Genomic DNA, 12,352 nt, shown 5'->3' with positions numbered 1-12,352 from the left:
CTAAACATATCTAATGAAATTCAACTCTAAAAATAAAAAGTCATGGTCAAACGTCTTCTTAAAATTTAAACTGGACATTTTTATTACTTTTTAAATTTATGAAAATTTTAAAATTCAACTAAATATATCTAATGAAATTCAACTCTAAAAATAAAAAGTCATGGTCAAACGTCTTCTTAAAATTTAAACGGGGCATTGAAAACATTTCCTATTTTAGCATATCGTCCCATAGTTGTCAAAGGATAGTAAAAATTTATTTTTGTGCATATAGACTATTGAACTAAGTATACAATTTTAGATAATAAATATTTTTTTTAATTATTATTATTATTATTATTATTATTATTATTATTATTATTATTATTATTTATTTTCTCCAACAAAATTTATATAAAGTTAGTAACTAGAAAATCTGAGCTGTATCAGTAACACCCCTTTATATTCTCACATTCCTCAACTTCAACATTTTACTCTGCCGCCTCCTTCTCTCAAATCCCACAAGAAGGTATTTTTCAATTTTTTATATATCTATATTCTATACTATAATCATCATCATATATATATATATGTCATGTGTATGCAATGTGTTAAATTTAATGGATTTTCGTTACGTAGAATCAATCACTAATGCTTGTATCAGACCAGACACTTATTTGAACATGTGATGTTTTGTGCAACTTTCTCAGTTTTGAGTTATTCTACCTTCAAAAAAGGATTTAACATATATATATATATACATCAATATAATTGAAGGATTTTTTTATTATTTTTTGCATTTTTAATGTATATTATATATATGTGTGGTGTGATTTTTTTGTTTTCTGATTATCTCAATTTTGCTTTTACAACCTGATTTTTACATATAGATAATTTAACAGATCTTCGAATCAATCACTAATATTTGCGTCAGGCTTCGGATGTGACCCTTCCTTAGACTCTGTGTGAACACAGAATGACTGCACTATTATTAGTGTTGTTTGTTTTTGGGGTCCACTTTTTTCCAATTGGTATCCTTTTGTTTATCTCATATGTGGTGATCTTGGAATAATTTATCGTCGAAAAGTTATATTATACGTATAAAGGTTATTTTTTTATTTGTCAAGATAGTGAATTTTGAAGTCTGTTGGTTCCGTTGTATGTTTTACTTTATTCTGTTATGAATCTCCTTAGTGAAAATCCTATTGTCAAAGCCCATAAATGTTGTTCTTGTTTAGGTTTCAAAAATCTCCAATGTGTAACCGAGGTGTTTGTATGATTGTTTGCCCTTTAGGCTGTTGCATTGTTTTGATCTAGTTGAATGGATAGCGATGATGACTATACGAAGGATGGGACCATGGACATCTATAAAAGACCTGCTAACAAGAAGAAAACCGGAACCTGGAAGGCTTGCCCTTACATTCTTGGTATGATGTTTCACTTAATCCATAGAAGAAATTGTGTTAGAATAATGTCGTTGACATGTATAGGTTTTTGAATTTACAGGGGATGAAGCATGTGAGCGTTTGGCGTACTATGGTATGAGTACAAATTTGGTGAACTATATTCAAAAGAGGCTCAATCTAGGTGTTGCTGCTTCTTCAAAAGCTGTAAACAATTGGTCTGGAACCTGCTATGTCACGCCATTGATTGGAGCATTCTTGGCTGATGCCTATCTTGGCCGCTACTGGACAATTGCTGGTTTCTCATTCCTTTATATCATTGTTAGTACTAAATGGCTCTTCTTCGTTTTTTTACCTTTTCATGTTCTTTGATAGGAGGTCATGGAGGTTAGTAGGTAGTTGAGAGATGTTGTATTACTAGCCTATTCATGTATTTGGCTTGGTGGTAGTATAGAGCATCGTGTCAGTAGTATTAGCCTTTTCATGTAGTCTGTATATTTTGGTATTTGATATCATTTGCACCTTGTTGTTGTTGTTGTTGTTATGGTTCCTTCCATTTATGCTCTGCATTGTCTGTCATGTTTCTCTCCGAGGTAGTGGTAAGGAGTGCTTAGACTCTACCCTTCCAAGACCCCACTTCGTGGGATTTCACTGGGTAAGACGTTGTTGTTGATGGTCTTTGACTTTAGCAAGTAGTGGTAACAAGATGTCCTGATGTTTCTTTTTACTCGAGCACACTGATTTTGGTGGAGGAATTGATGAACTTAACTTGTTTATGTAGGGAATGACACTCCTGACGTTATCTGCTTCTGTAAAAGGGATAAGGCCATGTAATAATGGTACTTGCAACCCAACATCGTCACAGAGGGCAGCATTCTTTGTTTCGATCTACTTGATTGCCTTTGGAACTGGTGGTATCAAACCTTGCGTCTCTTCCTTTGGGGCAGATCAATTTGATGACAATGATGAAAACGAAAAGAAGAAGAAGAGTTCTTTCTTTAACTGGTTTTACCTCTCAATCAATGTCGGTGCTCTTATCGCTTCATCAGTTCTAGTGTATATACAAAGCAATGTGGGCTGGGGCTTGGGTTTTGGTGTTCCAGCTGTGGCTATGGCCATTGCACTAGTGTTTTTCTTTTCAGGTACCCGTCTATATAGGCTCCAACCACCAGCAGGGAGTCCCCTGACTCGCATATTTCAGGTGTTTGTTGCGTCTATTAGAAAATGTCATGTCAAAACTCCTCATGACGATGCTCTTCTCTATGAGACTGCTGATACAGAATCCATCATCGTAGCAAGCCGCAAGCTTGAGCACTCAGACGAGTTCAGGTAACTCTACAATCCCACTGTAATCTTTCTGAAGTGAACTCTTAAACACTCTGACATTGAGGTGTCTAGACGTGCATTCTCAAAGTCAGAGTGTTTAGTTGTCAGTTGAGGCAAAGTTAACGTGTCAGTCTTAAATATGCCTTTTAGCAACTGTAGCCATAGGACGTGATATTCATGAATACTTGTGTATCTATCTCGAATATGTGAACTGCAACTCTACTGTTTGCTAATATACTGGCCACTTGAAAAATGGAACTCAGGTTCTTTGACAAGGCTGCTGTGGAAGCTGAATCTGATAAAGTCGATGGATTAGTGAATCCATGGAGGCTCTGCACAGTGACTCAAGTTGAGGAGGTGAAGTCGATCATCCGTCTACTCCCAATATGGGCTACTGGTATCGTGTTTTCCTGTGTGTACGGTCAGATGAGCACCATGTTTGTTAACCAAGGCAACGTAATGGACAATCACATTGGACCTCACTTCAGGATTCCATCAGCATGTCTATCCATATTTGACACAGTGAGTGTTATTTTCTGGGCGCCTGTATATGACCTTTTCATCGTTCCCTTGGCACGAAAGTATACAGGCAACGAACGAGGATTCACTCAGCTGCAAAGAATGGGCATTGGTCTTGTTATTTCAGTATTTGCCATGGCTTGTGCTGCAGTTCTGGAGACCATTCGACTTGACATGGTAAGGAAGAACAACTACTATGACAGCGAATACGTTCCTCTGAGCATCTTCTGGCAAGTTCCTCAATACTTTTTGATTGGATGCGCGGAGGTGTTCACATTCATTGGTCAACTGGAGTTCTTCTATGACCAGGCACCTGATGCTATGAGAAGTTTGTGTTCAGCTCTGTGTCTTACAACTACTGCATTAGGTAACTACCTAAGTTCTCTACTCGTTACAATCGTGATGAACGTGACCACAAGGCACGGGAAGTTTGGATGGATTCCAGATGAGTTGAACAGAGGCCACCTTGACTACTTTTACTGGCTATTGGCATTTCTCAGCATCATCAACTTTTTCATCTATCTATGGATCTCCAAATGGTACACTTACAAGAAGATTGCTGGGAAAACCTAAACATGGAGCGTTTATTCTTCTGTAGATATGGATTACAATAGCTGCTGGTTCCGATGCTTCTAATCTATCCATGGATTTTTATTTTATATACATCAGTTATGCATGATCCTAAGTGATGAACGCTTTGTTGATTAATCTTTTTCTTGTTTTTGAGACTTGTTTTATCAGTATGATGGTGTTTTTGGCCATGGTCATCTCGAGGCTTTCTTCTATAGCATCTTTCATATTTGTTAATTCATCCCAGTTTGGAGTAAGTGGAATGTGTTACAAACTTGGACTTGTTGTTTGAATGATCTTAGCTAGTTCATTCACTTTATTTGACAATGTGGTGAAGATGCTTAGATGTGGTGCTAGTAGGGCGTTTATTTTAAGTGACAAACATAAAAGAAAACGCACTTAATATCCGTAACTTGGATTAAAACTGTTCTGATAAGTTCTGATTTTTTTTCAAAAGAGTGTGATTTTTCTATGAGTTGTGACTTTTTCTATAAGTTGTGACTTCTCAGAAAGGTCATGATTTTTCACATAAGACACAAAAAATATTTGTTCATACTACCTTTTGTTGAATATAAATAGAGAGACTTCCTCTCATTTTTCAACCACAATATTTACTCAACTTCTACTCTTCTTCTTCTTACATTTTAAATTGTTTTTATGTAATTTATTGTCGTTGAGTGAATTCAAAATTTAGCAGAATATGAGATATCACTATTTTGATGAAGTAAGTCATTTTATCCTAAGAGGGTATATTTCCATAACCTCGAGTACTTGAGGAAAGTATAAGAATTTTGATGATATAATAATTATTGTTTTGCTTAATATATACATTAGTATGTAATGTTCGAATATATGAAGTTAACATGATGTAATCTAATTTGTAATGATGTATTGTTTTGTTAAATATTTCAAATTCTTCTTTTAAAAAAAAACTAATAATAAATGTGAAAATTTGTGAATATATAAAATGCAATTGTTCTCTTCACATATCCATATGACATCTAAACAAATTAACGTAGAATACACATGCAAAACACATCTGGTTAGATGATAAAAAAAAATACAAAACAATTATTATAGTCTATAAGGTAGTATTAGTAAGATAAGACTATTTACATGATTGAACATCATCAAATTGAAATAAATGTATATATATAATTACATTGAACTCATAAATTTTTCAAAAGTTTTCTTTATTTTGTTAAAATTCGTGTCAAGTCACTCTTTTTAAAACGGAGGGGGATTTCAAATCTTCGCTTAAATAAGCAAATACTATTTACTATAATATATATTTTTGAAATTTGTAATACACGTCAAAATATACATATATATAATGACCCGTTCCAATGGATAAGGTACATTCAATCAGAGGTACACAAACACTACAACTTTTCATAGTTAACACTCACTAGCTATTCTCACAACACAAATTCTAAGGATGATTCATCTAAAACCAATTCACTATTCTATGACACCAAATCAACATGTATTTTTTAACAGAACAAGTCATTTCCAAAGGAAAGACCTCGTTCGCTGCCTCTGCAAACCAAACGATTCAAATTCAGACTCAGAAGCAACTCCACCTCCACCTACGCCGCCGCCTCAAGGAGACTCCCGTCAGCAGGAACTGCTTGCAATGATAGCACAGCTTCAAACACAGAAAGTCCGTCTTACTGATTATTTAGACGAAAGATCGGCTTATCTATCACAGTTTGCTGAAGATGCCAATACTGAGATTGACCAAATTGGTGAAAATGCCCTCAAAGAGCTTGATGAAGCTGGTGAAAGGGTCTGTCGTACAGAAAATGGAATTTTAATTCATCCAAATACACAGCTTTTGAGTATTATTTATTTTTCTTTTTCGTGCAGATAATGGGAAATATAGAGAGCCGGATGCAAGCTTTTGAGGAATCAGTAGAGTTAAACAAACAGGAGATCAAAGAGAACGAGAAGAAGCTGACAGACTTCGTAGACCAAATGGAGGAGGAGAAAAATGAAGGCCTTTTCTTTAAGAACTTAGGACAAAAACAGCCAGTGGATAAAGCAAAAGCTAAGAAGGAAACAGAGAAGATGAAGCAACTCAATAAAGAAATTGCTGAGTCAAATACTAGAAAGAATATCTACCTTGCACTTATGGGCCTCGTGGTAGTTGGGATTACAAATGCCTTGATCTCTTCACCGTCTGACCTGGGAAAGAGTGCAGTTCTTGGAGTGATCTTGTTGGGTTTGCTTTCTCAAGTCATCTACGAGCAGAAAGTGTTATCAGAATCAGAAACTAAGCAAAAGCAGACATCTGAAGAAGAGAAAAAGTGAAATCATCTCTTCCGCGGTTGTACAAAAACAGCAAAATGTTAAATATTAATGTAGCATGAGCTATAACCTCAAATAAAACGATATTATTGGAGGCTGATATATCATGCCGATTTTTCTCTTGCATCAGCGTATCCAAGTCCCATGGCAACTGCAGCCACCAAAGCTGGATAAATGTAAGATGCTTCATATTGATCAACAAAATAGGACATGTCAACTTTTACTTTCTAGAGATAGGGGTGGGCATCGGTCGGTTCAGTTTTTCATACTTTTTTCGGTTGCTTTGTTTTTCAATTTTTGTGAATGAGAAAACCAAAACTTACGGCAGTCTTTGATCTAGCCGAGCTGGTACAGAGTACCCGGCTTTTGAGCTTGATGCAGTCAAACTTTACCCTATTTCAAGGTTGCCGCAAAGCAACATTAACCAAAAATAATTTGGTTCCGTTTTTCTGGTTGTCTATAATTTTGAAAAATGTTCTGCCAATTCTTTTTTCCATGAATGGGGTAAAACTGAAAAAAAACTGGGCAAAATTAAAAGATAATTTGTTTACTTAAAGAGTAGCCTGCTGGGAACATTCTCTTCTCATTTCCATTACGAAGTAATACACTTAACTCAGTGTGATTCAAAGCAAAAAGCGCAAAAAAATTCTAAGGTATGTTGGGGCTCTGAGCGCAAATAAAGTGTGGGCTTTAATTAAAAAAAGGCAAAAAGGGAGAAAAAATATAAATATATGTTTAGTCCAAGACTAATTATATGTAAGCATGAATGACAAATATATGAACAAAGAAATTGATAACTAAGACAAACAGAAATATCAATTGTTTAGTTGACTCTTCAGAAGAGATCCATTGGCAAGGGAAGTATGCCTTTGAACCATGATGATGCCACTAAAGAACACATTAAGTGAGGCCGAAGCGCTCAACACGTTTTGAGCTCTCTTCAAGGCTTAAGTGCACCTTTGATAACATTGTACACAATTTAGTTTAACCTCTAATTTTGATAATTTATAAAGAGGCAACAAAATATTCGGAGGCCTTCGTTCAATTGGAATGTAACATTTTTATTTGAAGAAAATGTTTAATAATCAACGGGTTATGTGCTTGATAATAAAAAAATAATCGGTGTCTTTGGCACTAAGGGATAGAAGTCCGAAATCTAAATATGAATATTGGCAGCATATCTCAAGCACAAAAGTAGAAGCTATGATCAAAGTCCCTGATTCACTAAGTTCCTAAATGGATTGTGAATTTTTTTCCCTAAACAATTATGTAGCTATTTCGAATAGTGGATCTAGCGATCCCAAGTACTATCCTTTTGTGTTACAGTCTGATAGCAATTCTGTCTTAAAAAACGTCAGTGAAGTAAAATATGAGTCAAATAATCTTTCTTCCTAACTTACCATTTAAGCCTTTCACATTTTCTCTAATTTGAAATTTTTTTAGCTTCTCTACAAAGATGGGAACTCAGCAACTTATGTTTTGAGTTAGGTAGAGTGTTATCAAAGGTGAAAAGAAAAAAAAAGCTCTAAGGTCCGTTGGGGCTTTAAGCGAAAAGCGCAAATAAAACATGGGCTTTAATGAAAAAAAGCGCAAAGGGAGAGTTCAAAACTAAGATTTTACGAACATGAATAACAAATATATGAACAAAGAAATTGAAAAAAAAATATAGTAATGTGAAATATCAATTATTTTTTTAAAAAAAATTAGTAATGGGAATGTGAAATATCAATTATTTAGTGTCGTCTCTTCAGCAGAGGCTCGTTGACAAGGATAAGCATGTCTTATAACCTTGATGACGACACTGAAGCCACACAAAACGAGGCGAGGCGCTCAACACGTTTTGAGTCTCGCTTAGGACTTAAGTGCGCCTTTGACAATACTACTTTGGTAGCATACTGCTACCGGTCCTGGTTCGCCAAGCAGGCCATTCATACATTGCGTGTGATAGAGAGTGCATACACAATTTCCCTCAAATAGTTCCCAGGTCTAAAAGAAACACTGAGAAGTCAAATTGATAAAAAAATCCCTACATGCACTGAACACCCCAGGGTGGCATAATCAAGGGAAACATCTTCAAAATGGAGATGTCTGATTTGATATATGACAATCATAAATAACCCCCACATCCCCCTCCCCAATCAGGCAGGCAATAGGCTTGATTCTGCCGTACCCATAACCAATTATTTGGATGATATTTTTTTGTTTTACCAGCATGTGTAGATAGCAAAAGGAATCCAAGGATATTAGCAATACCTCAACATTAAGAAATCTCATCCCCACAAACAGCCCAATTTTGTTGCACAAACATCTCGAATTGCCTCTGCTTTCCCTTCATTTTTCTGCACCAGAAAGACATGGAATAAAGTTTGGTACTTCACTGAATCAAAGCATAATCAAGCTTATCAGTAGATAGGAGATGAGGGAAGGTTTCACTGCCACTCAGACATAATTGAGTTGGCAGCATATTTCTTTCAAACTTCAGTATTTTAGTGTCTCAATCACAACTCACAAGAATACCATTCAATCTGTATCAACCAACAGAATCTTAAATTGCTTCTGAAAGAAGCACACAACAAAAACCATACCTGAGTAAGGGAGCATTGTGCTTCTGGTTGGTTATTCCATTTTGCCAAAATGCAAAATCATCTACTCACCTGACTTGAGTAGAGAGGCTCACTTACAACTTAAAACAAGAAATATCATAAACATGTCCGACAAACTTGGCTTGATAGTGAGAGTAATAATGACAGCCCTGCAACCATGAAGATATGCTTCTCTTAGTACATTGTGAGGTTACATATGCAGGAACGCAAATCTAGGATACTGAAGAGCCACAGAAAGGAGATTAGACCTGCAGCTGAACTTCATGCTCGGGTCAGAAATTGGTATCAGAAACAACCGGGTGTGTACTTCATAAATATCATGTTAGAGCTCACCCATAAATAACTGCTCTGACAAGTATATTCCATGTAATTGCTGTTGGACGGATTTTCCTATTAAGGGCATCACTAAAGAATAATATAGCATCCGACATTCTATGGCAAGAACAAAGCCCCTTGAGAGTAATATTATAAGAAATAATATCGGGCTGAAACCCACCTTTTAAAATGAGAGCCCAAACAGCTGAAGCATTTTTGCAGTCTCTAGCTTTATAAAATCCCTCCATAAGGGTGTTATACGTGACGAGATTCGGGAGACATTCCCATTGGCTCATGCTCAAAAAGAGCTGCAATGCATTATCAAGGTTTCCAGCAGAGCAAAGGCCGTGAATTATAATGTTAACCATGGTCACATCAGGCTTGAATCCCTTGCTAACAATTTGACTCAATAATTTCAGGGCCAGGTCTACCTTTTTGCTTTGGCAAAGGCCATCCATCAATAAGCTATATGTTATCATGTCCGGCGTCCACCCTTTCTGCAGCATGTCCTCCACAAGCTTATAGGCGTCACCAAATCTTTCAGCTTTGCATAATCCATCAATCAGCACATTATAGGTTACTACTGTTGGCGAACAATTCCGACTACTCATTTCACCAAAAAATCTGAGTGCCTCTGCAATTTTAGATGCTTTGATGAAGCCATTGATTAGTGCATTGCAAACATGAGAACTTAGTGTACATCCCTGTTTAGCCATCAAATCAAGTATATCATTTGCTTCTTCCAATCTTCCTTCTCTGCACAACCCCTTAACAATAGACGAGTATGCATATGAATCCATGCATCTTTCTCCTTGATTTTCAGCTTGCAAGACCTTCAAAGCCTTGTTCACATACCCATTGTTACACAACCCTTGAATTAGTATTCCGTAAGATGTTGAATCAGCAACAACGCCAATCTCATTCATAAGCTTCCAAATAGAAACCGCTTCATCCACCATTCGATTCTCAAACAAACCTCTCATCAGTATATTATAACTAGTAACGTTGCGACAATCTTCCTTCCCCATCAGCTCCCACAACTCAAAACACTTTACAATCTCCCCGACCTTACAATAACCATTAAGCAAAGCACCATATACCACAACATCAGGTGATAGTCCAGTCTGAATCATTTCCTTAAAAATCCTCTCAGCCCCATTGACATTGCCCAATTCACACAAACCATGAATCAACGTACTACACGTAAACAAGTCCATTTTTTGTGCATTTTTCTTCATCCTGTCCCAGAGTTCCAATCCCTCATTAAACTTACCACATCTACATAAACCATTAATCATGACATTATAGCTAACCACGTTAGGGTAAACATTCGACCCACTTATCAACCGCGCCCAAATTTTCTTACCACTATCATAATCACCACTTTTCAAAAATCCATCAATTAAAATATTATAACAGGTCACATCTGGATACAACCCACTTTCAAACATTTCATCAAACACCTCTAAGGCCTTACCCAAATGTCCATTCTTGGCAAGTCCATTGATCAAAGTTCCATAAGTATACACATCTGGCATCAACTTACTTTCCCACATCCAATCCAACAACTCTTTTGCCTTATCAAATTGCCTCTTTTTACAAGCAAGTTTAATCAAAACATTATAAGTTTCCAAATTTGGAGACACACCCATTGTTCCAAAATACTTAAAAAACAACTCAGCTCTACTCAATTGATTCGAAACAACAAAAGCATTAAGCAATGTATTAAAAGACCTAACCCCAGGTATACAACCAAAAATATTCTTCATATTCTGAAAAACTTCCATAGCTTTATCAACCATGGAATTCTTCGCATACCCTTTAATTACAGTCAATGCAACATCCTCAGAGCATAAACATTTCTGGGTTTGAATCATATCAACTATTCGGGTCATGTGAGGGATGAATCTTTGGTCGGAGAGTTTCCTGAGAATATGGTGGAAGATAATGGAGTCGTGAGTGTAATTTGGGTGTTGAGAAGCTATATCGAATAAGGAGAGTGCTGCGTTGGGATTCTTCTCGGATTTGAGAAGCTTTAAGAGGGATTTTGGGGAAAGCTTCTTGGGTAACATCGCCATGAGCTGAAAGAGTTCTCTTTGTTGGATTTTTCAGTCTCATTGTTGCATTCTTAGCATTGAAATTTATGTGTGATTTCAGTAGGAAGAAGAAATCTTACTGCCGGTGTAGATTTCTGGTTTTCAGAACCTCCATTTTTGCTCTTTCAGCTGCTGTCTTTGAAAGTGAAATTTAACTTTGCCGAAAGAGTAGCGGCGGCAAACTTACAATGCCTAATGCCGGAAGCAGAAATACATAGTTAAAATCGTGAGAAAATTAAACCAAAAGGTGTCAAATAAGTCTGTTATTGTTTTTCGTGACACATTGATTAAGGGCTGGTCAAATTCTCTTTTAAATGTAATTAATTAATTATGAGACCAAATTAACATTTTCAAAATTTTCTAATCTTTTATAAAATACAAAAAAGCACACTTTTATAATTCAAACCAAATCATTTAAAAAGAAAAATCTTTTCATCTTTCCTCCTCTTTTCTCTCCCTTCTTTTCTTCCTCCCTTGGGTGATTGTTCATCTTCTTCCTTAGAAATTCAAAAATCCGTCGTTACTCTTCCTCTGAAGTTGTTACTCTTCCTCTCCAGTCCTCCATTACTCTCTCATCTTTCTAAACAGTAATTGTGTTCGACTAGAAATAGGTAAGTTATTTTTTTGAAGTTTTTTTCTTGATTTAATGAACAATAAATTATTCTGTAGGTGTAAAAAATGAATAATCGACTTAATGGTGTATATTATTTATCATTTTTGAAAGAAAATCAGCCAACTCAAAAAATTCTTATTTTGAAGAAATGTATATGTATTGTTATCATTCAGTGAAAAGTCATTTTTTGTTGCTGTTGTTGCTCTTTTTTTGGCCATTTTGTTGATATAATTTTTGAAATATAGTGTTGTTTACACTGTTCAGGCGTCCAAAATATATTTAGCGTATGTTGCCACATTTTAGTGATATGTTGGTCATCTGTTGCCACATAAGATTCAAATGTTGCAATAATCTGTACAGACGTGTCAACATATGATGCATCTGTTGCTACATAAGAGGTATATGTTGTGCAACAACAGGTACATATGTGGCAACATATTCATAATTTATCGCAACAGACTATTTATCGGTTGCAACATACTGCTATTATTATTTTATAATAAATTGTAAAATTGATATGTTGGTCATCTGTTGACACATAAGATTCAAATGTTGCAATAATCTGTACAGATGTGTCAACATATGATGCATCTGTTGCTACATAAGATGTATATGTTGCGC

General features: G+C 35.8%; 3 protein-coding genes across 5 annotated transcripts; 2 read left to right on the top strand and 1 right to left on the bottom strand.

Moving 5' to 3' along the window:
* Positions 1 to 433: 433 nt before the first annotated feature.
* LOC107029870 (protein NRT1/ PTR FAMILY 8.1-like) lies at positions 434 to 3,991 on the top strand. Of its 3 annotated transcripts, none has more exons than XM_015231318.2 (5): positions 434 to 505; positions 1,271 to 1,403; positions 1,483 to 1,700; positions 2,161 to 2,708; positions 2,969 to 3,991. In XM_015231318.2, the coding sequence occupies exons 2-5, from the start codon at positions 1,298 to 1,300 to the stop codon at positions 3,795 to 3,797; spliced, it is 1,701 nt and encodes a 566-aa protein (XP_015086804.1). In that variant the 5' UTR covers positions 434 to 505; positions 1,271 to 1,297; the 3' UTR covers positions 3,798 to 3,991. The 3 variants fall into 3 exon arrangements, with proteins under 3 accessions (XP_015086804.1, XP_027775363.1, XP_027775362.1); XM_027919562.1 differs by lacking the exon at positions 434 to 505 and adding an exon at positions 796 to 1,082; XM_027919561.1 differs by lacking the exon at positions 434 to 505 and having other exon boundaries at positions 796 to 1,403.
* A 1,147-nt stretch (positions 3,992 to 5,138) lies between these two features.
* On the top strand, positions 5,139 to 6,431 carry LOC107031637. Its single transcript, XM_015233076.2, has 2 exons — positions 5,139 to 5,583; positions 5,664 to 6,431. Exons 1-2 carry the CDS (start codon positions 5,233 to 5,235, stop codon positions 6,105 to 6,107), a joined length of 795 nt encoding a protein of 264 aa, XP_015088562.1. The 5' UTR covers positions 5,139 to 5,232; the 3' UTR covers positions 6,108 to 6,431.
* On the bottom strand, positions 5,465 to 11,341 carry LOC107031636 (pentatricopeptide repeat-containing protein At3g09060). Its single transcript, XM_015233075.2, has 5 exons — positions 8,956 to 11,341; positions 8,690 to 8,856; positions 8,358 to 8,443; positions 5,919 to 6,037; positions 5,465 to 5,585 (listed from the first exon to the last, which is right to left on the bottom strand). The coding sequence occupies exon 1, from the start codon at positions 11,098 to 11,100 to the stop codon at positions 9,037 to 9,039; it is 2,064 nt and encodes a 687-aa protein (XP_015088561.1). The 5' UTR covers positions 11,101 to 11,341; the 3' UTR covers positions 5,465 to 5,585; positions 5,919 to 6,037; positions 8,358 to 8,443; positions 8,690 to 8,856; positions 8,956 to 9,036.
* Between the last annotated feature and the right edge of the window lie 1,011 nt (positions 11,342 to 12,352).

This window comes from Solanum pennellii, chromosome 9 (assembly GCF_001406875.1).
Source record: "Solanum pennellii chromosome 9, SPENNV200".
Classification (NCBI taxonomy): Eukaryota; Viridiplantae; Streptophyta; class Magnoliopsida; order Solanales; family Solanaceae; genus Solanum; species Solanum pennellii.
This window is presented reverse-complemented; position numbering and strand designations above follow the sequence as displayed.

Bases quoted from the DNA above. Each gene is read 5' to 3' on its own strand.
- LOC107029870 (XM_015231318.2), top strand. From the start codon at position 1,298: ATGGATAGCGATGATGACTATACGAAGGATGGGACCATGGACATCTAT. The intron at 1,404-1,482 runs GTATGATGTTTC...TTGAATTTACAG, and splicing joins GGCTTGCCCTTACATTCTTG to GGGATGAAGCATGTGAGCGT. The intron at 2,709-2,968 runs GTAACTCTACAA...AATGGAACTCAG, and splicing joins GAGCACTCAGACGAGTTCAG to GTTCTTTGACAAGGCTGCTG.
- LOC107031637 (XM_015233076.2), top strand. From the start codon at position 5,233: ATGATTCATCTAAAACCAATTCACTATTCTATGACACCAAATCAACAT. The intron at 5,584-5,663 runs GTCTGTCGTACA...TTTTTCGTGCAG, and splicing joins TTGATGAAGCTGGTGAAAGG to ATAATGGGAAATATAGAGAG.
- LOC107031636 (XM_015233075.2), bottom strand. From the start codon at position 11,100: ATGGCGATGTTACCCAAGAAGCTTTCCCCAAAATCCCTCTTAAAGCTT.